At 45.0% G+C, this 20,982-nt stretch overlaps 2 protein-coding genes across 2 annotated transcripts in view; both read right to left on the bottom strand.

Annotated features, from left to right (window-relative positions):
* Positions 1–7,061, bottom strand: part of LOC122401745 (ral guanine nucleotide dissociation stimulator-like) — a 68,678-nt gene extending 61,617 nt beyond the window's left edge. Inside the window, exon 1 of the mRNA XM_043404082.1 lies at positions 6,396–7,061. Within this exon, the coding sequence (XP_043260017.1) occupies positions 6,396–6,412 (17 nt within the window). The 5' untranslated portion in view covers positions 6,413–7,061. The remainder of the gene's footprint in view (positions 1–6,395) is intronic.
* A 640-nt stretch (positions 7,062–7,701) lies between these two features.
* Positions 7,702–20,982, bottom strand: part of LOC122401680 (microtubule-associated protein futsch) — a 50,941-nt gene continuing 37,660 nt past the window's right edge. The window contains exons 2-5 of the mRNA XM_043403959.1: positions 12,324–15,734; positions 11,099–11,349; positions 10,553–10,969; positions 7,702–10,470 (exon numbers count right to left, since the gene is read on the bottom strand). Of these exons, the coding sequence (XP_043259894.1) occupies positions 9,490–10,470; positions 10,553–10,969; positions 11,099–11,349; positions 12,324–15,720 (5,046 nt within the window). The 5' untranslated portion in view covers positions 15,721–15,734 and the 3' untranslated portion in view covers positions 7,702–9,489. The remainder of the gene's footprint in view (positions 10,471–10,552; positions 10,970–11,098; positions 11,350–12,323; positions 15,735–20,982) is intronic.

The following is a 20,982-nucleotide window of genomic DNA, read 5'->3' as shown; positions in this document are numbered from 1 at the left end:
AGGAAATCGAGCAGAACGTTCATTAATCATTTTGCTAGCAATTAAACCAAAATAAGATTTCTTCGTTGCGATTGAATAACAGCTATCGTAACATCTGCAGTACGAATCGACAAAGCAGTCCAAAGATGGTTGAACAACGGTAATCGAATCCAGCCATTTGTACAAACGTTTAGCTTTCGCAGCTGATAGCAATTTCACAATGTCAATAAGAAACTACACGATTACGAGACAGCTTTCATGATCGACGTCTGTGGGTCTGGTTTCTTGCATAGATACCTACGACATTTTTAACGAAATCCAAGAAATTCTTTCGTCGATTCTCCTGCTCGAAAACGATCGACGATTATATTTCTTTTCTCGAAACCGCGACAAAAATTCTCAAAGCGGACTTGAAAAATTTGAAACTGCCGATTGAAAACTTTAACAAATTAAATCATTGCAAGACATATCGTAGTCGTGAATTAAAATTTACCGTCAACGTAAATATAATGTAGAGATTCTCAAACGAAACGCGACTGATCCGTACGCGTTTCCAACTTTGTTTAAATTTCAGAATGTACGATAACACGTTCGATTTGAAATTCTCTCCGCGAATTGTATAAATGTCGACGATTATTCTGACTGGTACTGCATCCGATGTTCGGAGTCTAGACGTATGACGTCGGTTTAAATATTATAACCTTCGTCTCGTTGAGAAACTCGAATGTCCTTCATCGAGACAGAAAATCGTGTTAAATACTTTAAGTGGATCTAATATCTCAATCCCGATGCGAACTAAATCCTCGACGGGACGAGCGACCGAACGATTATGAAAGAACTGTTAAGATGTGCATTCTCGTAAAACTGATGATTATCAGTTTTTACGATGCAAACTGTAACAGATCGAATCGTTCTACGCTTATTACCTGGCTGATATTTTAATTGAAGAAAACGTTCGTGTTGATCGACGACTAAAATTAATGTCTTTAGTTATTTCCGACACTAAAACTCAATCTAAAATATAAAATTAATTTTTCTATCGATACAAGCGAAATTTCTAAGTAAAAAATTAATTTCTTGGAAAGGAAAATTAAATAATAAGCGTTAGATTAATTTCACTGTTGATCCAAGTCGAATATAAAATAAAAATCTGTCCAAAATATTCAGACGTTCCAACGCATAGCCGCGAACGTAATCGTGAAATTTACGAACGAAACAGGGCCACGGTGTCGCAAAGCTTCCGGTTACGAGTTAACAATCCTCCCCCCTCCCCCCAAAGTATCGTTTCCCTTTTAAACGAGAACCTCTTTAACGACATTACCGCGTAGACCAAACACTTCCACGGTTCGTTTCAATATTGACATTACCAGTCTCGAGCAAAGAAAGAAAAGACGCGTGGTACCGATGCTCCAGTTACACTTGCGTTTCGCACGAATCGATCTTCTCACGAGTCGGTTCGATCGTGAGAAAGGCGGATGCCCATTCAGAATTCAGTACGAAACGAGAGGAATCTCTTTTCTCTCTCGTTCCTTTCCAACCGTCTCTGTTCCCCGTGTTTTCTTCGTCGACGCACTCCGCGACGATGGAAATGTGAAAGTACCTAGACGATGTACCCCGACGCGTATTTTTTTCCTAATCGAAATCGCCACGGACCGGCTTTTCGAACATTCTAAACCTCCAGCTTTTCTAAACACTCGAACAGCTCGAAATTCCAGCAGAGAAAACTCGATTCGTCCAGTAGAGGCATACATCGTCCATAGCGTCGACAAATTCGATACTTGCTCGAAAATATTAAGGAAATAGTAAACATTCTTCTTTACTTGCTGGAAAATAGTATTTTATAATTAATGTTACTCGATAGACGTTGTACCATGGTAAATCCACGAACTAACAGCCAACGTTTGATTCATTTTATAGTATAACATGATTCAGAGAGAGTTCTGAGTATACTAAAGTTTCTTTCCAAGTTTTCAAGATGAGAGAAAAAGAAAAGGAAAAATGTAGTATACTCATCTCAAAGTACTTCCTAAACCATGTTAGGCAAAACTGACTCGACTGACTTGACTTAAAATAATAATAACTACGATGATCATCGTTTCGTCAGAGTTGTATACCTTAAGAAACTTAGAAAGTATAGCTTAACAAAAGAACGCGTACAAGTAAAAATTAATGTACACTACGGAAAACGAGACCACCTATCGTTAACCCAACCTCGAATCGAACTGAATAATTCGAGAGGTGCTGTAAACGGGGGAAGTTTGGCTCGCTTATACCGAGAACTCGAACAAGTCTACCTACTGGATCAATACGAGTACTCAGACTCCTGAATCCTGAGAGTCATCGCCATAGTCGAACAGAAGTAGCACTAGACGGACCCGTTCGATATGGTGAGATGAAGAGATTGCACATGCTTTTTACAATTTTGCCTCTGTACGTTTTTGCACGGAAGACGTGTTTATGCACAGGTAAACGCTAATACGTGCGACAAAGAAAACCGAAACTCTTTCGACTTGCATCGTGCGGTAGTGGAAGGCAGATTTTCTCTTCACCTTGGGTCGGATAACGAGAAGTAACAGTACCCGTGGCATTGGCACGGCCAGCATCTATCGAACGCGCCGGATCGACTCGTTTATCGTTCGAGTTTCTTGCACAAAGTCCTTCTTTGTTCCCTCGTACGGTTCAACTTTTCCAGAGACGCGCTTCCCGACACAGTATCCTCCCGTATGATGGTCGCAAAATACTATACAGGGTGTTCGGCCACCCCTGGGAAAAATTTTAATGGCAGATTCTAGAGGCCAAAATAAGGCGAAAATCAAGAATACCAATTTGTTGATGGAGGCTTTGTTAAAAAGTTATTAACGTTTAAAGTTCCGCCCATACTGAATTTTTTTCTCGAAAATGCGCAGGATTTCGAGGGTATGTGTATTCACCAAAAATGAATGTAATTGACCCCCGCAACCGAAAATAATTTTTTTAGAACGATTTGAAATTTTTCATTTTCGTCGAAAAATTTAGGCATATTATCGAATTTTTTTCTTGAAAATTCGTAGGATTTCGGGGGTATGAGTAATGACCAAAAATGATTGTAATCGAGCCCTGCAGCCGAAAATAATTTTTTTAGAACGATTTGAAATTTTTTTTTCACCAAAAAATTTCACCACCTACGTGAATTTTTTTCTCAAAAGTGGGTAGGAATTCGGGGGTATGCCTATTGACCAAAAATGATTATAATTGACTCCCGTAACCGAAAATATTTTTTCCAGAAAGATTTGAAATTTTTTAGTTTTGTCGAAAAATTTCACACCTTTTCGAATTTTTTTCTCGGAAGTGGGTAGGATTTCGGAGGTATGTCTATTCACCAAAAATGATTGTAATTGATCCCTGCAACCGAAAATAATTTTTCCAGAACGATTCGAAATTTTTGAATTTAATTGTTAATAACTTTTTAACGAAGCCACTATCAACAAATTGGTATTCTTGATTTTCGTCTTATTTTGGCCTCTAGAATCTCCCATTAAAATTTTTCCCTGTATAACCTCGAAAGACATTTATTTCGACGTACGATTCCCGAAGTTCGTGAACCGATCGTTCACTTTCGGTCCGTATCGTACGTATTTCGGGACACCCTGTAGAAAAGAGTTCCGCCCGTTTTGTAACGAAGCTCGAACTTCTTTCTCGCCTCCTGCATTCCGCGACGCGCCTCGTTAGACTTGACACGTATTACTTTGCATTCTCATAAGCGTTATACATATACCCGCCCTGCCTTTCTCATAGCGCCACTAACGTGCAAGATCGCGAAGGAATCGGGAGCTCGAGTACGGTCATCGCGATCCGGGAGTTTCCAATCGAGGAAAAACTTTCCAGACCACGGCGCGCGTTCGACAAACGCGGAAAACGGATCGGGAAACTGAACTTCCAGCGATCTAGGACGATACACAGACGATACGAATATAATAATACAGTGTTTCTCGACGCTTCGCTTTCTCGTGGATTTCAAAAGAAAGATTTTAGATTAGACTCAACCCTTGTTGGGTCCCTCAGGAACTTTTTTTATGCCATTTGTTTGTAATTTAGTGGTTTGGTAAGCACAGAAAACAATGTGCATATATTTTCCTCCAACAACCATCCTCAGATTATATAGTATTTATACTCAACGCATTTATTATACAGGATGTTCGGCCACACCTGGGAAAAATTTGAATGGGAGATTCTAGAGGCCAAAATAAGACGAAAGTCAAGAATATCAATTTGTTGATTGAGGCTTCGTTAAAAAGTTATTGACGTTTAAAGTTCCGCCTGTAGAACGGCGATCTGCGAACTGTAAGGCTGTCGATACGTCACTAAGTACAGTTTCTCATGCTGAGTGAGAACCACTATCGTGCGCATACAGCTGTGCGCAGGTTGCCCATCTACAGGCGCAACTTTAAACGTTAATAACTTTTTAACGAAGCCTTAATCAACAAATTAGTACTCTTGATTTTCATCTTATTTTGGCCTCTAGAATCTCCCATTCAAATTTTTCCCAGGGTTGGCCGAACACCCTGTATGTACATAGGGGAATACTGCGTATACTGTACGTGCATCTACCTCATATTAAATTTGGGCACCAAAATATCTAGGCACGGTTCTGCTGACACCTTTTCCAATAAAGTTATTCCCAAACTTTCAGAAAAATTCCTACGTTATAACGATACGACTTAAAAAAAAACTTGTCCCATTATGCTCTCCTCTGCCACGCATTACGAATAAATATAGATGTCGTGCGCGGATAATTTGAATGACCTTGAATTGGCCTTGTTGCTTTCACTTAAAACATAATCGTTTCCACTGTACGACGTTCCCGCACGTAACTATTCTAACCGGAGACCGGAGATAGAAAGCAGGGAAGGTTCGAAGGTTCACCGTCGAAAACCAGAAATGTAGCGGGATCCTATGTATAATGTATGAAAATAATTTGCCCGTCCGAAGTGTCTCTAATATAAACAGAACGGTCGTCCTCCAATAGTAAGCATACCTTCGCGTGCGCTAGTTTCATTGACTCTCGAGTTATTGAACGTGCTCCGTCGAACTACAAGCTGTACGTATAACCGTTCCATAAGGCACGGGACAAAGGTCAACGAAATACACCTGAACTCGAGAAGATTCTAACGATCCTTTGAATAAAATAATGATAAAGGTAAACGCAACGTTTATTTTCCACGGCTACGCGTCTTGCTAGACGTCTTTGACGACGTACATACGTTGTACCGGAGCAATTTCAAACACGTAGGCATACTTCGTTCGGAGGCACTCTAGTTGAAAATTGTATTCTGCTCTCGTTCCGTTTTGTCCTGCCTCCGAACTCCCGGCAAACTTGCGAAACGTAAAGCGAGTTTCGCAACTTCAGCAATCAAACAAGAAATAACTTTTACCCTGTACGGATGAGTCTGGCCCAAGGGATCACGTGTTCACCGAACCACGTGACGGGATCCGAGTTACTAGCAATTAACATCACGGGGCCACATAATAGAGATATAATTTATAACTCCTTTTTCTTCGACCGTTTAGAAAGTCGTATTTCACAACGTGTGACAACTACCAGTGACGTAGAAACGTGGTGTACGATAAAAACGAAAAAGGAGGATATACCTTGATAAATAAACCATGATTTCAATTCCATTAAATTTACTGTCCTGTCAAAAGTAGCGAATTTAAGCACAACGTGCTTAGAATACCACACGGACCGATTAGTCACCGATGTTAGCGATTGTCAAAGGGTCGAAGCTCGTTATGTACAAGGTGAATCGAAATCGATTCATCCGGGCGACGCAACGACAACATTTTTTATGATTCCTTTATTTGAACGTTACGCCACGCGTATCGATGTTTAAAGTTGTTAGTTGCTCCAAATGGGAAATGAAAACATTTTCGACTTGTCGTTTCAACGTTTTGAAATTCGAAACGACGAACACAACGGACAGATACTGCAAACAAACTGAAGAAATACATTTAATATTAGCAGACAACTAACCAGCATTATGAATAAGTGAAAACCGGTCGTGCCGCATGGTAGCGCAAGATCACGTATATCCAAAGATCACGATAGAAAAACACAGATCACGAGATTCTGCTGTAGTAACGTCCCTCGATCCTTCGCGTATGATCGTTTCGTTAATCGTTTCGGTAGTATATTTTCCTGATTGGAATAGAAACGATTTTTGACGCGCATTGATCCAAGTAATACAAATTCCCGCCAGGAGGGTTATATCTCCTCCGTGACGGCGTTGCATCAGAGAAAAAGCTTTCAAATCCACGTTAATTCCCGCACGGCGAACCCTGTGCTGTCAACCTGTGTCTCGTTGCCCGTAATACAGACACGGGACAGAGAAACGACACAAGAGAGAGCAATAAAAAAAAGAGAAAGGTATGATAATTACCAAGGAGTCGTCCCCATTGTCAGCGCTCATAGCCCACCGCTAGCGCGAGGGAATTCGAGATCGTCGTCGTGGTCGTCGTCTTCGTCTTCGGTCCTCTTCGCCGCCCTTCCGATAGAACAACCTTGCGCTCGTCATTCTGCAGCGTATCCTAAATCCGCAGGACACTCGAAGGACTCGTTAGCAAACACCGGTGGTACCGCCTCGCACCTGTCATCTGGCATTGCAGCAACGACGCGGCTTGGTGGCACGATGGCAACGCAGAGAAGGGACGGGAAGGAAAAGGACAGAGACGCGAGAAAGGACGAACGCAGAAAAGAGAGGGAGAGGACACTGACACACGAAACGTCAACGACACTAGCACGCCGTCGTATTGCTCGTTCTCACGAAACTCGTCGTAGACTTTTAAATTACGCCGTGAACACGCATCCCGCACTGCACCCCACTCGAATCTTACTCCGTGCCCTTTTTACGGGTCTCGTCGAGCGACTGGGAGAAAAAAAAACCGATTAAACAATAAACTTCCCCGCACCAAATAAACTAACCTCCGCACGGACTCACGGACAGGCGCTAACTTCCAGCAGCTCTCGACTCAACAGCTTGCTAATGCCATTCCCTTCCATCGCGTCACCCCCACTCCTTGACCATTGTACGAACGATGAGGGACAACCGATACGTTTACGCACGAATTATCTTACCGTACGTAACGTCGCGTGAATTATCGCTTTCCGTGTTTCGAAGGCCGATCATCCGAACCGGCCCGTGTTTTCGAATTTGACACGCGAGCTTGAAAATACTTGGTAAATCATCGACACCGCGACGCGCGAAAGATTCCCGCTCAGGAAACCATGTTGTAAACTTTACGTGCGCGCGCATTCGCGTCGTGCAGCGGATTTGTACGACGATTTAATAGGACGTTTATGTTACCGTTATGGAAGGGAACAATATGGATTTTATGCATTTTATGGCTACTAAATCACGTTATTTTGTAAAGTCCTCGATTGAATGTGTGCGGATACGAACAGATGCCAATTAATCGCTGTTGCGCTTAAACGTAATATTAAGTACAGTAGTAATTGACGGAGGGTAATGCATTTCTGCGGAAGTCACTTCCGATAGGGGATGTACAAATACTTCAACAGTTCTAATTATCGATGCAATGGAATTGTAGCGTGGAGTTGGAAATGATGAAAGTTGGGAAAGCAACACATAAAATAAGGTTATGTTTTCTTTGGAGTAACTTCCGGCACGACGATGAAAAAAAATTGAATACGGGAGTGTGGTATCATCGGTTTAAATGTACAGGGATGAAATAGTAAAATGTAAAAAGACGTACACACAATGAGACAACACATTACACAACAGACAAGAGACTTTTTCACAACATTTAATAAAACGCTATCAACTATGTATGCCTTTTTTTTACTCAAATACTCTAAAAGTTACTTACATACGTGTAGTTTATAGTATATTATGTCGTAAGGTGTCACATCCCTCGCAACGCATCAGTACTTGTATCTACGTTTCCTTTCGTTTCTTCTATTCTCGAACATGAAATTTCGTTACCATGTACACTGACAACAAACGTAACGATTTAGGCACCAATCAGTGACGATGAACACAGTGTAAAACACGGAAATAGAAGACTGTCGAAGGTGCTCGGGAGCTGACACTTCCAGTAAGTATGTATAAATTTAATACTATCATCATTATCATTGTTTCCTTACGTGTAATATTTCAATTAATCGTGGATATAGCGATCAACGTCCCGGGATGCTAAAGGTCTGTGTCTGAAAATCTACAAGGTAAATAACAATGGGTACACGAATGAAAGTCTGCGCAACATAACCTTGCCGTTAGACTTCGTCGTTTAGTTCCAAATGAAAAAATTTGCACGGGTTTTTCTTCTTTTATATCGAAGTTTACCTTGAAATTGCGATTAAAGAACAAAAGTGAGCCGTTGACCGTTTTGGGCATGAGAACTGTCGATATGCAAAAACTTATTATTCTCGTCCAAGACTTTTTCGCGTCGTTATATTTATACGTGTGCGTGATACTAAACGGGTCTGCAATTTCAAGGTGCCGTGTAAAAGAATGAAAGAACGAAAAAAATATACGAGGGCTTAACATTATGTATTTTGTAGACAGCGTGCACTTGCTTATGCCAGACAACCATGATTCTCTCACATTATAAACGTGTATGTATCCGCAACGCGTGTGCATTCATTATGCCCTTAGTTACAACACGAGGAAAATCTATTCTCTATCATCGTTTACCATCAACCGTTGATTGAAAAACCATTCGAACTCGATCTCCTACTAACTGGCATAAAAAAGTCCCATAATTTAATCCTTAACCTAATTAGCCTGGCAAACTGCATTTTTTTATATGCACAAAATATCACAATCGCTCACATTTCGTGGTCGTGTACAAATGTGTTTCTGTGTATATATATGATCGTGTGCCTTCCTTCCTATCGATCAGCGACGCGAACGTTTTCGGGCCTCGCTGTCGCAACAATACGCGTTTTTTTGCCATCGCCGCTGTCGCACGAATTCGAAACTTGTTTTTAAAAAGACGCGTGACCCGCGAGCCTACGATTAAAGTATTAAAGTTAAAGATATTATAAACTGCAATCTAAGCTGATCCCATATTGTTTCTTGGTCACAACCTCGTTGAATTTCTTCTGTAGCTCCGTTTGAGAATCCCTTGCCGTTTCAAGGAGACTTCATAGAGATTTTCGACGAAGACCTTCTCCCGAAAATCCTTCACCGAATTCGCGGCCCCGGATTCTCTTCACAGTTTTCTGAGAACATCGCCTTGTCCATCCGATCGATTGAATAACCAACAATTTTTTTTATGGATAGAACAAGGACAATGTCTCAAGTTTCCATCCCGGGCGGACGCACACGTAGCCGCAAAATTTTTCTAACGACATCCACGGGACTCGTCGTAATTAACCGCGAATGATTCCCGAGAAGAACATTGGTTCTTTTCAAGAATCACATAAACAATATACTCGGATTTACCTAACGCGTAAAAGGACGACTGGTTAGAGTTCCAGTATTCTAGAGTTCTTCGTATCTACAATTCGGCCTAAGCGGATACAGTTTCGACCATTGACTTCTTAATGATCTCCCCAAAATTTTCGTCACACTCTTCCGTACTTTCCGACTGTTGTTCATTACTTTTCTCTACCTCGACTTTCGTTCCGTTTCCGTGATAAGTACCGTGCGCCTGCGGCTCCATTTCTCCGTAATACGAGTATCTACCAGACAAAAGTTCCGAGAACGGTTCTAGTTTACCCATTTGCTGAACAGTGTTCATTGGTTGCACCGAATTCAGATTTGTGTATTGCGATCCGGTTGATTCGTCCTGGGCGAAGCTAGTTTCGTAATTGGAAGAATGTTGTTCGGGATGGACCTGGCAGTTTCCCTGAATCGATCCAGTGTCTTGTCCGTAAGGCGCGTAATGTGAGAACCCTGAATTTCCTGGCACCGCTTGAAACTGTGGCTGGAATTGCACCCTAGATGTGGAAGGAAGGTTAGCGTAAGGTTGGTAGTCCTGATAAGTAGGCTGTTGGAAGTTCACTCCGACATTCGTTTGGCTCGAGAACGTTTGAAACGCTTGACTAAACTCAGGATGAAGTTTCCTTTGAGGTCCTTGCGTACCATCAACAGTATCCTCGCTAGGATAACAATCATCCCTGATAGCGTAAAGATCCAGGCTATCTTCTCTTGTACCAGGTACTTCTGGTTGACAATTAGCCCCGCCGTCCCCGGCGTCGTGATTCTCGTAATGCAGCGTCGTGAAACCACCCCCGTTCAGGCACGACTCCGCGTTTCTATTCTCCATTACAGACCCTAAATTGATTTCTCTTAAAGGACTTCTACCATTCTGATTGTCGGAAGCGTCATGATCCGTACCTTCTTCTTCACGCTGCTTTTTTTCTAGCTCTAACCGCATCAATGTGTGAATGAAGTGCGTCCGCACGCGAACCGGATTGAACTCAATCCTACCTGAACTGTTCGCGCAGCCGTCGCGTGTACATCCACATGGAAATCCCGCTCGATCGACCTGTAAAATTATACCGGATTCGCGAACACATATTTCGTCAACGTGTTTATCTCTAAACATTCCCAAAAAGTACTCTACCAACCTGACACTTTACATTGGCACGACTGCATGGGCAGCTCTCAGGATCGCAATATCCTTTGCATCCACAACCGCAATGCTCTCTGCTAGCTCTAATGTCACGGCACTCGTCCTTCTCAACGGCGTCTATTCTACGTACACCTGCTGCTCTAAGTAAGGCTCGTCTTTGCCACGTAGGCACTGGCTGGAGGAAGTAGTAACTATCGATGTCCAGCTCCTCGTTATCGCTTTGCTCCTCGTCTGTGTCGTCGCTGGGATCCTCCGAACTGGAAGCCGCCTCGACCACACAATTTGCAGCACGTTCGGAACGTAGCTGCGCCAATCTAGCGCGATGGATTCGCCTCTGCTCGGTAGCGTGCTCCGACAATGAGAATCTTTCGGCGTGAGTGTGCGTCGCACTCATACCAAGCGTACTACCACCCTGGAAAAAAAGATGGTTCGATTTGATATATCGTATTATACATATTTAATAACATAACATAAAATTGATAAGATGATCTGTCTGTGCACAAATTTTTAAATAGAATTTCAAGAAATGATTGATATTTACCTGGGAAGGCACACAAGTGAAACCTTGCGCCCTAGGAAAGTAGTACACAGTAACGGCGTCGAAGTGAATGTTGCGTTTCTTTTTCATGGACTCGTCGGTGTTGCTTCTCTTCGGGGTGGGAGCACCTTCCATACTGTCTATCAATCTTCTTTTTAAATTGCTCTTCGATGGACTGGAAAAAACCGGCAATGGTGTCTGCGGCGTACTGAGAGTAGCAACGGTGGGCGCGAAAGAGTCCAGTTGATTCGCGGCTGTAAAACAATAGCACATGAACATGACACATGAACACAGAAATGTCTGGTAATATGGTTATCATAGATCGTATGAAAAGATAAGAAAGTGAACTTTATTTGTATGTCGTGACCTGGTGTTTGTTTCTGGAAGTAACCGTGACAAAGTGTGTCTAAATAATGTGTATGTTATGGTTTATAGGCGGTGAGCGACTGAACAATATACGAGGGTCGTTTAATAAGTCCCTAGATAATCCAAGTACTGGCGCTCGTCAAAGTCTCAGTTATATCCACCACATGGTTTCATTTTTATTGTCGATCGAAGCAAGAAACTTCCTTTTGCATCAAAACAATGCACGAGTGCACACCTGTGCAGTTTCAATGGCCAAAATCATGGAATTAAAGTTCGAATTATTACAACATCGAATGTATTCACCGGATTTCGCCCCAAGTGACTTTTTTTGATTTCTAAACATAAAAACGTCGAACGAGGAGGTCACCGCCCAAATAGATGCCTATTTTCAGGACCTTCCGAAATCTTACTTTTTAGATGACTTAAAAAAGTTGGAGAAACGATTGGAAAAGTGTATAGAGTTAAAAGGAGATTATGTTGAAAAATTAAAAAAAATGTATCTGAAATAATTTGTTTTTCTATCTTTTTCTAAGGACTTATTGAACGACCCTTGTATGTAACGGTCAGTACGAATCAAGAATCGTGAGAAAGGGTACTGAACTAAGTGTGAGTGGGAAGACGTGAAAAACGAACTCGTATATGTATATTAATGTGTTTCAATTGTTCATACCATTTATATTGTGTCATCGTTGTGCAAGTAAATCATTTTATTGTCCATTTTACTCACAACATGGTGTTGTGACATTTTACTGACATAAATAGTACTATAAGAGTAATGGCGCCATAAAAAAAAAAGTGAACATATTATTCTATAGACGCGATCAAATCTAAAAAAAACTAAACAACGAGTTTAATTATTTACCTTTCTCTTTGTCAGAAAGAATATCGTCAGGTATTCTATCCAAGAAAGATGTCTCGGAATCGCTTTCAGGGGCAGGTGCAGGTCCATGATCGCCAGGAATTTCGCTTCCTAGGCCAGAATCGCTTCCATCCGACCTAACTTCGTCCCTAGCACCAGTGGCGAGCGCCAGACTTTCAGCCGAATCCTCGGTGAAAGCTTCTGGCCTCTCCGCCTCTAGCCTGGTTATGATCTCCGAATTGATATCGACGCAACACATAGACTCGCTCTCTGGGCAGGAGATTTGGTCGGAAACAGGATCGTCGTCGCAACCACGAAGGCGTACGTTCGTCACGGACACTTCGGAGCTGTCGGAGCCGGTCTCGGTTTCCGTCTCTGTGTCCACGGCTTCTGGAACGTCAGCGGATGGTTCCAACTCCGGTGAACCTGGCGTCACCTCGGACGTGTCTAGATTGTTCAATGGCTGCAGATTCTCCACGGACGATGACAATGAGGTGAACACCACCTCTTCGTTCTCTCCAAGATTCTTTATAACAGCTCTGGACGCGGTTTCGTCTTTGATCAAATTCTCCACCGCCGTTCTCACCCTCGCCAGCATCACTTTGCATTCTTTCATAGCATTCGATGACGGTGATTGCTCTTCGGGAGACGGCGTTTTCAATCTCAGAGACATTGGAGACGCCAACTGTTTCTTCGCGCGGTCTTCTGGCTCGGTCTTTTGAACGTCGTGCGTGCACCTCTGAACGAAACACGTGTCCTTCGGTAAATCTTTCTGTTCAGATGGTTTCATCTCTTTAGTTGAATCAACTAGCGTATCTAATGAGTCTCGATTATTCGTTAGCTGTGAACTACTCGTGGAGGGTGACGATGAGGTGAAAACGACTTCCTCGTCCTTCCTCAGGCTCCTTACGATAGATTCGGACGTTGTTTCGTCTTTGACAAAGTTCTCCGCAACGGAACTCGTCGGTTTCGGCGACGTAACCTTCGCTATCATTATTCTGCAACTTTTCATAGCGTTCAACAATGGCGAGTTTGCTTCGACAGGAGGCGTTTTCGCTCTGAGCACTGTGGGAGAGCCCACCAGCTGTTCAAAATGGTCCTCAGGCTCAGTCTTTTGGGCATCCGTGTTCTCGTTAGCACCCCTTTGGACCAAACATGATTCTTTCGGTGGATCTTTATGGGCAGCGGACAGTTCCATCTCTTCTGGGCTACTTGGTGTCACTGCGGATGCGTTTAGATTGTTTAATGGCTGTAGACTCTCTACGGACGATGACAATGAGGCGAGCACGACTTCTTCATTCTTTCCAAGATCCTTTGTAGCAGCTCTAGATTCAGTGTCATCCTTCGCCAAACTCTCCATCCCCGTTCTTATCCTCGCTAGGATCACTTTGCATTCTTTCATATCGCTCAATGGTGATGACTGCTCCTCGGCAAGCGTTGTTTTCAATCTCAGAGGCATTGGAGACCCTAATTGGTTTTTTGCATGATCTTCTCGCTCAGTCTTTTGAACATCGTGCGTGCACCTCTGAACGGAGCACGTGTCCCTCGGTAAATCATTATGTTCGGATAGTTTCATCTCTTTAGGCGAATCGACCGACGCCTCTGACGAATCTCGATTATTCGAGGTCGACGATGAGGTGATAAGGACTTCCTCGTCCTCCCTCAGGCTTCTTATAATAGATTTGAACGTTGTTTCGTCTTTAACAAACTTCTCCATGACGGATCTCGTCAGTTTCGGCGACATTACCTTCGCTATCATTATTTTGCTACTTTTCGTAGTGTTCAACGACGGTGAGTTTGCTTCGACAGGTGATTTTGGTCTGGGTACGACGGAAGAGTCCATTTGTTTGTTCGAGTGGTTCTCCGGCTCAGTCTTTTGGACATTCTCGTGAGCGCACCTTTGAATCAAGCACAACTCCATCGGTGGATCTTCGTGCTCGGCGGATGGTTTCGTCTCTTCGCTTAAATTGGACGTCGTCTGGGGCGAAAAGGCATCGTCCAACGGCTGTAGATTTTCTGCAGGGGATGACGATGCGGCAGGCACGATTGCTTCGTCCTCTTCCGGATTCTGTGCAGCATCTTCAGACGCCGCTTCGTTCTTCGTCGGTTGCGCTACCGCCGTTTTCACCAATTTCGGCGACGATATCCTCGCCAGCAGCACTTTGCAATCTTTCATAGAGCTCTGTAACGGTGACTGTGGCTCAAGGAACGGTGACTTCGACCTGGTTACCACGGGAGAGCTCATCTGTCTCTGATTCTCATACTCGGTCGTTTGGACGTTCGTATTCTCATAGGCGCACCTCTGGACGAAACACGATTCCTTCTGCGATTCCTCAGAGTCGGTGTTCGCATCCGTGTCGCAAGCACCGTCGCACGTAGCATTCTTCTTGGGTTTCTTCTTCAGGATCGGTCTCTTCTTGTCCTTTCTATCTGGCGTCGGTTTGTCCGGCGAATCGACGTGCTCGGCCAGCAGCTTGGAGCTTTTCTCGGCCATGCAAGCGTCGTTCGTGGGCACACTGTCGTCGCACGCGCACGATTCGCTGAGTTCCTCGCACTGTTTCTCCTGGCACGGATGATGCTCCCTCTCGGGACTGTCGAGCGTCAGCGAGCAAAACGTGTCTTCGTCGACGTACGCGTCGGAATATTCGAGGTTCCTACGACAGGTCACCGAGTCCTCCGCGCTGCTGGCGCGTTCACTGTGCGCCGCCTCGGCGTCTGTCGCCTCCGGATCGAGGCTCATTCGCACGCAATCATCGAAGCTTCCGTTCATTGGTGTCCTGCAAGAGCTCGTCAGTGAATCGTCGAGGATGCTGTTGTTCTTCGCGATGAGACACGAGTCCGAGGACAAAGATATCTCGCCCAGGGTACGCTCTCGAAGACTGACCAGCACCGGCGAGATCCTTCTCACTTCGCTACGCGATTGATTCGCCTTGTTCTCCGGTATCTCGACGCCGATCCGCTTGATCTCCGCGCTGATCGGCAGGAAGTCGCTGGCTGGCCTCTTTCTAGACACCGACGACGAACCGGTAACGTTCCTCTCGTCGTCCCCGTCGAAACACATACCCGTCGACACTTCGTCGCGACAGCCTTGCTGCGCGACCGGTTCGCTCGAGTTAGCCTCCGTCTTCGTTCCGTTGCGATCGGAGTTCGAACTCACGTCTTGCGGCTCCGTTCTCGAAGCCTCGCGCGACGACGCGTCGATGGATTCCTGGTCATCGTCGAACCGACCAGCACCATTGTGCGCGTCTCCGGCAGCGCTCGAGGCATCACTGCCGACCTCCGTAGATTCGATCTCCGTCGTTGACGGCGTCGAAGACGCGACGACCGTTCCCGACGATTCTATCGTGGTTGAATCCTCTTGGGCCTCGAAAGGACGTTCCCGGGCCGATGGCGATTTCATCTGGAGCGTTTAATCTGCGGTCAAGAAAAAAAACAACAAACAGTTGCATTAAAGGAGAGCAAAATAAAGAGAGCGAAAATACGAGATACGCGGACAGCGAGGGCGCGCGCGACTTGAACTTGAGAAAATATTTAAAATGGAAACGTATCCGCGAGGACGAGACGCGGGGAATCGGTTCGTATCGCTTCGTCGTTTCGTTAAGTAGCTATCCTAGTTACATTAGTCGGCCCCCTCCCGCCCCCGTGTTTCAAGGTAATCGCATTCTCCGCATTGCCTCTTTTCCTCGAAATATCATAAGCAAAGGGACGGAGAAGAGGATGGAGGGATCAATAATCCGCGCGCTGATACCGCGCACCGGTGAACGGAGAGACACGGCGGTACACGCGCCATCGACGCTCGAACGAAATCGGTAGTATGCCCGGAAAGACGCGTTCTCGGGTCGTCCCCCCGAATCGAACCGTTTTCGATGCTCACACGGGATCCTAAAGTCCTTAGATCCGTCGATATCTTTCTTATTGCGACACCAAAATAAAAGGGTCCGCATATAATCCTGGCCGGAGATTATTGATTCAAAGCTGGCAGGAACGGATGGGAGAGGGGGCGGTGTGGAGAAGGAGGGGGAGAGGTTTCTGTCTGCCTTCGGTTACCATGCGCACCTTGTACCCCTTATATACCCCGGAGGACTCGACGACCAACCAGGTTGTAAAAAGGTTCTAGTCTTCGATTTCTCCATTTTTGTTTTTGTCTATTATTGTTATTGTATATTTGTCTTATTTTTCCTTTTTTTTTCTCTCCCTGATTACGTTCTCTTATCTTTTTACCTTCGAGCCGCACGGTCTTCTGCCCCCTCCACCACCGTCCGCACCACTCGGTCCTCTCGCGAAGCCCGAACCTCCGAACACGAGCCCCGACCTCGATAGTCTCTTATCTCGGAGCCTTTAAGTCGTCTCGCAACGCCAGCTGCCTCCACCATTCTGCCCGCGAGCGCGTCTATCCCTGAGATCCGTCGAGCAATCGGCGTCCTCCATGGAGGACGACCGCACGGGCCCCGTGCCGCACGGCATGCAACAATGCCTGGCCCGATTCGAGCCACGCGAACGAGTTCGGGCTTTCCTCAGGGGGGGCAGAACGATTGTCCAACGTTAACGACGATGCGGGGTACGAGCTATCTCGTTCAAAGAGAACGCGTCGGGAAGAGTCACGGGGCGAGATCCCCTCGCGCGTATCTCGAGAGACAAAGACAATGACGGCTTTACGAGATCGATATTTGCAGAACTAGGAACAATTTAGCGGCTTTTCGACACGAGGATCCGACCGAAGATCGAAACAGTGCCTGCGAGATCGAACATGGAACGTCCTAAAGAGCGACCATTCGTTCGAAGAGAGCGCACACGCCGTAGCGGTCGAGAGAAGAGCAGGAGGCCCCGACCTGCGGCAGAAGATTCGAAGCCAGACACGAAGATACGAGGATTATAATCCCTTCGCGTTGAAGCGAGGCAAGCTGGACGACCGCGAGAAGACTGAATTCCCAGTCGAAGCCCGGGAGACTCGGTTCGACGATGATGCTCGATGCAAGAAAGCGAGGGAAAAGAATATTTCTATGCGAAGAAGTATACTCGAAAGAGAGAAGAGGAAGCGGAAGCGCGTATGTCGCGTTCGACAGCTCGGAGCAGAGTGAGCGGAGGTGCCTCGACGCCGCGTCGATGACGATTCCGTTCGGCGGCTCGGCTCGGCCGCGCTCGTCTCCGTTCGGCTCGCTTCGACTCTCTATCTCTCTCTCGCTCACTCTCCGCGTTAGCAAAGAATACACGCGTACTTCGTACGTGGGAGTGTGCGTGTACGTGTTCGTGGGAGTGTGCGTGTACGTATTCGTGGGAGTGTGCGTGTACGTGTTCGTGAATGTGTAATACAGTATACCGGGGGCTACGAAACGTAGCCGTGGTTCTCAACGACCGATCGACCCGGAATACAACGCGACGATCAATCTTCAGCTATTTTCGAGCTTTTCCCGAAACTACGACCGCGCGGATGCTTGAATCGCGCGAGCATTTATCGCGGCCCAAACGGAGAAAGATCGAGGTAGAAGGGGCCAGAGATAGAGAACCGTGTCGACCGGGAGAACGAGATTCCCTGAACGAGCGAGTCATTGATTACTCGTCGGTGAAATTCTGCGGCCTTTCTAGAGTAATTCTATTTTCCGCGCGCACTTGCGCGCCAAGGCGAGTGGGACAACGTCGACTACGTCTACGCGTACGCGAGCTAGTAAAATTATTAACGAAAGGTATAAGTCTCTTATGTTGACGCACGAATTGTTTTTATACCTCGTGTTGAATCACGGCGATAAGAAAACCGCATACGCAGCAACTTTAAATAATACGGTACTAAAGAGATTTTAGTACGACAAAAGTGATGTTGATTTTGTATAAAAACTTTTGAAATACAATTTATTTCCTTCGAACGTAATTAATTACAATACACGGTCAGAGCGGCCGAAAAACAATTAGGCACGCGAAACTCTCGTGACTCAATGACTAGACGTCCAGTTATTTAAATTAACCTCGTTACACTTGCTCGCTTACGGTCGACGATTATCGAACATCATCGGTGGAGAGCTAGCTATAGTTAGGTCGTGTGTGTATCATTGCGCGGGCAAGTTTTGTAGCCGCGGCAGGAGAATTCTAAGCCTCCCAACCTCCAATTCGAGAATGTTTGCTTATAAACAGGAAATAGAAGATCCGCGAGCAACTGCGGGGAATCGCCGCGTATTATCGATCCGAGCAATTGACCAGCCTCCCTCGAACGTCGGCGACAATAACTACGTGGGAACGTTATCTCCGCGACGCTATCGGAACGTATAAAAGACGTGTCCAGATATAACCAAAACTAAGCAATCTACAGACAGGAATAAACAATGTTACAATTGATAAAACAAAGGCCGTGAAAACCACTGATACAGACGGTATATTCGTGATATACCAAACAGGTTTCTGTCATTACATAAGCGGTTAAAAACCAAAGCGACTGTATCGTTCTTATCATTAGCCTTGCGTGCCGTTTTTCTGGCAGATTTGCATCGGAAATCTCGATGATCAAGAAACGAAAGAGACTCGTTGGAAAACGACGTGCCCGAAGGCTGCTGATCAACCTTGGACGCCTTCGTAGTTCCAGGATCGATTCTGCGAACGCCGCGAGAGATCGACCGTATTGGTATCGCCAAAATTTTCACGCGTTCCGCGACGTTTCGCGAAAACCACGCGGCTCTTCGATTTTTATTTCGACACGGTGCATTCGAAAAGGGGAAAGTCCCGCATCGGTGGCGCTGCTCGCAGAATTGGCGCGGTATTGTCTACGAGTATCGCTCGGTCTCCCTCGCTCTCCCGTCTCTTCCTTGGTTTCTCACATTTATATTTTTCTTTTGTCTTTGTCGCACGCACACACGCGTCTCTCTCACGAACGGTTCAACGAACGAGAGAGCGCGGCGCTTGCGCGAAGCTGCGCGACCGGCGTAATTGTCGCTACGCTGCGAAAGTAGAAGGCGTGCGAGCAACGACGACAACCCTCTGACTCGTCTCCCTTCGGTCTTCCACGGTTCTTTTTCTGTTTTTCTTCCTTTCCATTTTTTCTTTTTCTTTTTTCTTTTTATTATTCGAGAAAGTAACGACACGCCGTTCGGCGACGAAACGCAAAAACGGTACAAGCCGAGCGAAATCTCGACTATAGTTGGACGGAAGAAAGAATCGATCTCAGAGTCCCCCCCACCACTCGTCCTGATGGAAAGAATTCATCCCCACTATGTTGGACGATTACTAGTAATGGGACGAAGCATATCGCAAGTCGTATTAAAATCTTGATCAAGCAATGTTTGTTTAATCCTCCAGAAGTCTTGTTTAAAGAAGTGGGAAGGACAGGATATAAAAGGATATAAAATGTATATTTAATACCTTAACAATTAATTCATGAATTACAAAACGAATTTTAATTTTATATTAAAACTATCTATTAGTTCCAAGCTTTTTATGGAATTAGAAGGGACGAGCGCCGTACAGTGCATCTAATATCACGATCGAGATGTCTGGGATTGTAGGAGTTAGGTTGAGAGGGAGGCGAGTTCTTGTGCGTCGAACTTCCCCCACCAGCAAAGTCGAATTTTTCTTCCAACCGACTGTAGTCGCTTCCCTGCGACTTTCTGTTCGCTGTCTATTGAACGCAACAAAGAAGCATGGATGCGAGAAGCTGCAGCTGCATCCACTTTTGTGTTTCTCCGTTCGTGGGAAGGGAGGTTCATGAACTAAGGGATCGCGTCTCTGAGTAATAGATGAAAATTAACCATATAAGCGTGTGTGCAATAATATAATAACCAAGTGCTCGACTTGGTACGGTATTACAAAATATTTCATAAATTGTGAGATAGACATCTAGCGTATAACAATAATACAAAAATATGTCCTATCTAACCATATGTCTATATCAGTAAATTAATTGTTCGCATGAAAATTGACAACAATGATACAGTCATCGACGTTTACTAAACGATACACATTATTGCTACTTTCCATGCATCTACTTTCATCTCGTGGCCATCATCTTTTTATTGGTACAGTCTGTATACATAAAGTACGCATTTTGTGCTAACAAAGGATCTCATCTTCCAGAAATTATGGAAGTGGTTCTTTCATATCTCTTCATCATTTTTTCTCAACTTCTTCCAGAAATTATGCAAGTGGTTCTTTCCTATTTCTTCATCCATAACATTTCTGCAACTTTTTCGCAGAAACTATATATTATTGTTTCGGTTTACACGATACCTCGCATATTTGCTTTCACAGCAAAAGTATTTGTAACATAATTTTCCTGCTGCATGCACAAACACATGGAAAAATAAAACAAAACTGCAGAAACGACTCGAACGCGAGCGAAACCGCGGGTAATAAGTGGGGATAGCCTGTATACTTGAGTAAATAAATAAATTTGTTAAGTAGGCGCGTTTAATCGAGCACCATCGAAGTTGGCCCATGTGCGACTCCTTTTCCCGCTCGCGTGTCGTCGTTTCGATTGAATATCAAGGTCGCGTTCTTGAGCCACATCTCGAAATTTTGCGCGTCTCCCGGTGATGTTTACTCAACTCGCGAACACTCCCGGTTACTATATAGGTATATACGTCACATCGACGTAAACGTGCACGGGACGACGACGACGACGACGGACAGGTGCTTGCGACTTACGGGCGTACGAGTCGAAAGATCAACGGTAATTGTACCGCTT

The sequence above is a fragment of the Colletes gigas genome, unplaced genomic scaffold (genome assembly GCF_013123115.1).
Source record: "Colletes gigas isolate AHSC1104 unplaced genomic scaffold, ASM1312311v1 Colletes_gigas_Sc00027, whole genome shotgun sequence".
Taxonomy (NCBI): domain Eukaryota; kingdom Metazoa; phylum Arthropoda; class Insecta; order Hymenoptera; family Colletidae; genus Colletes; species Colletes gigas.
Note: the sequence above shows the minus strand (reverse complement) of the source record. Positions and strands in the feature narration are given on the sequence as shown.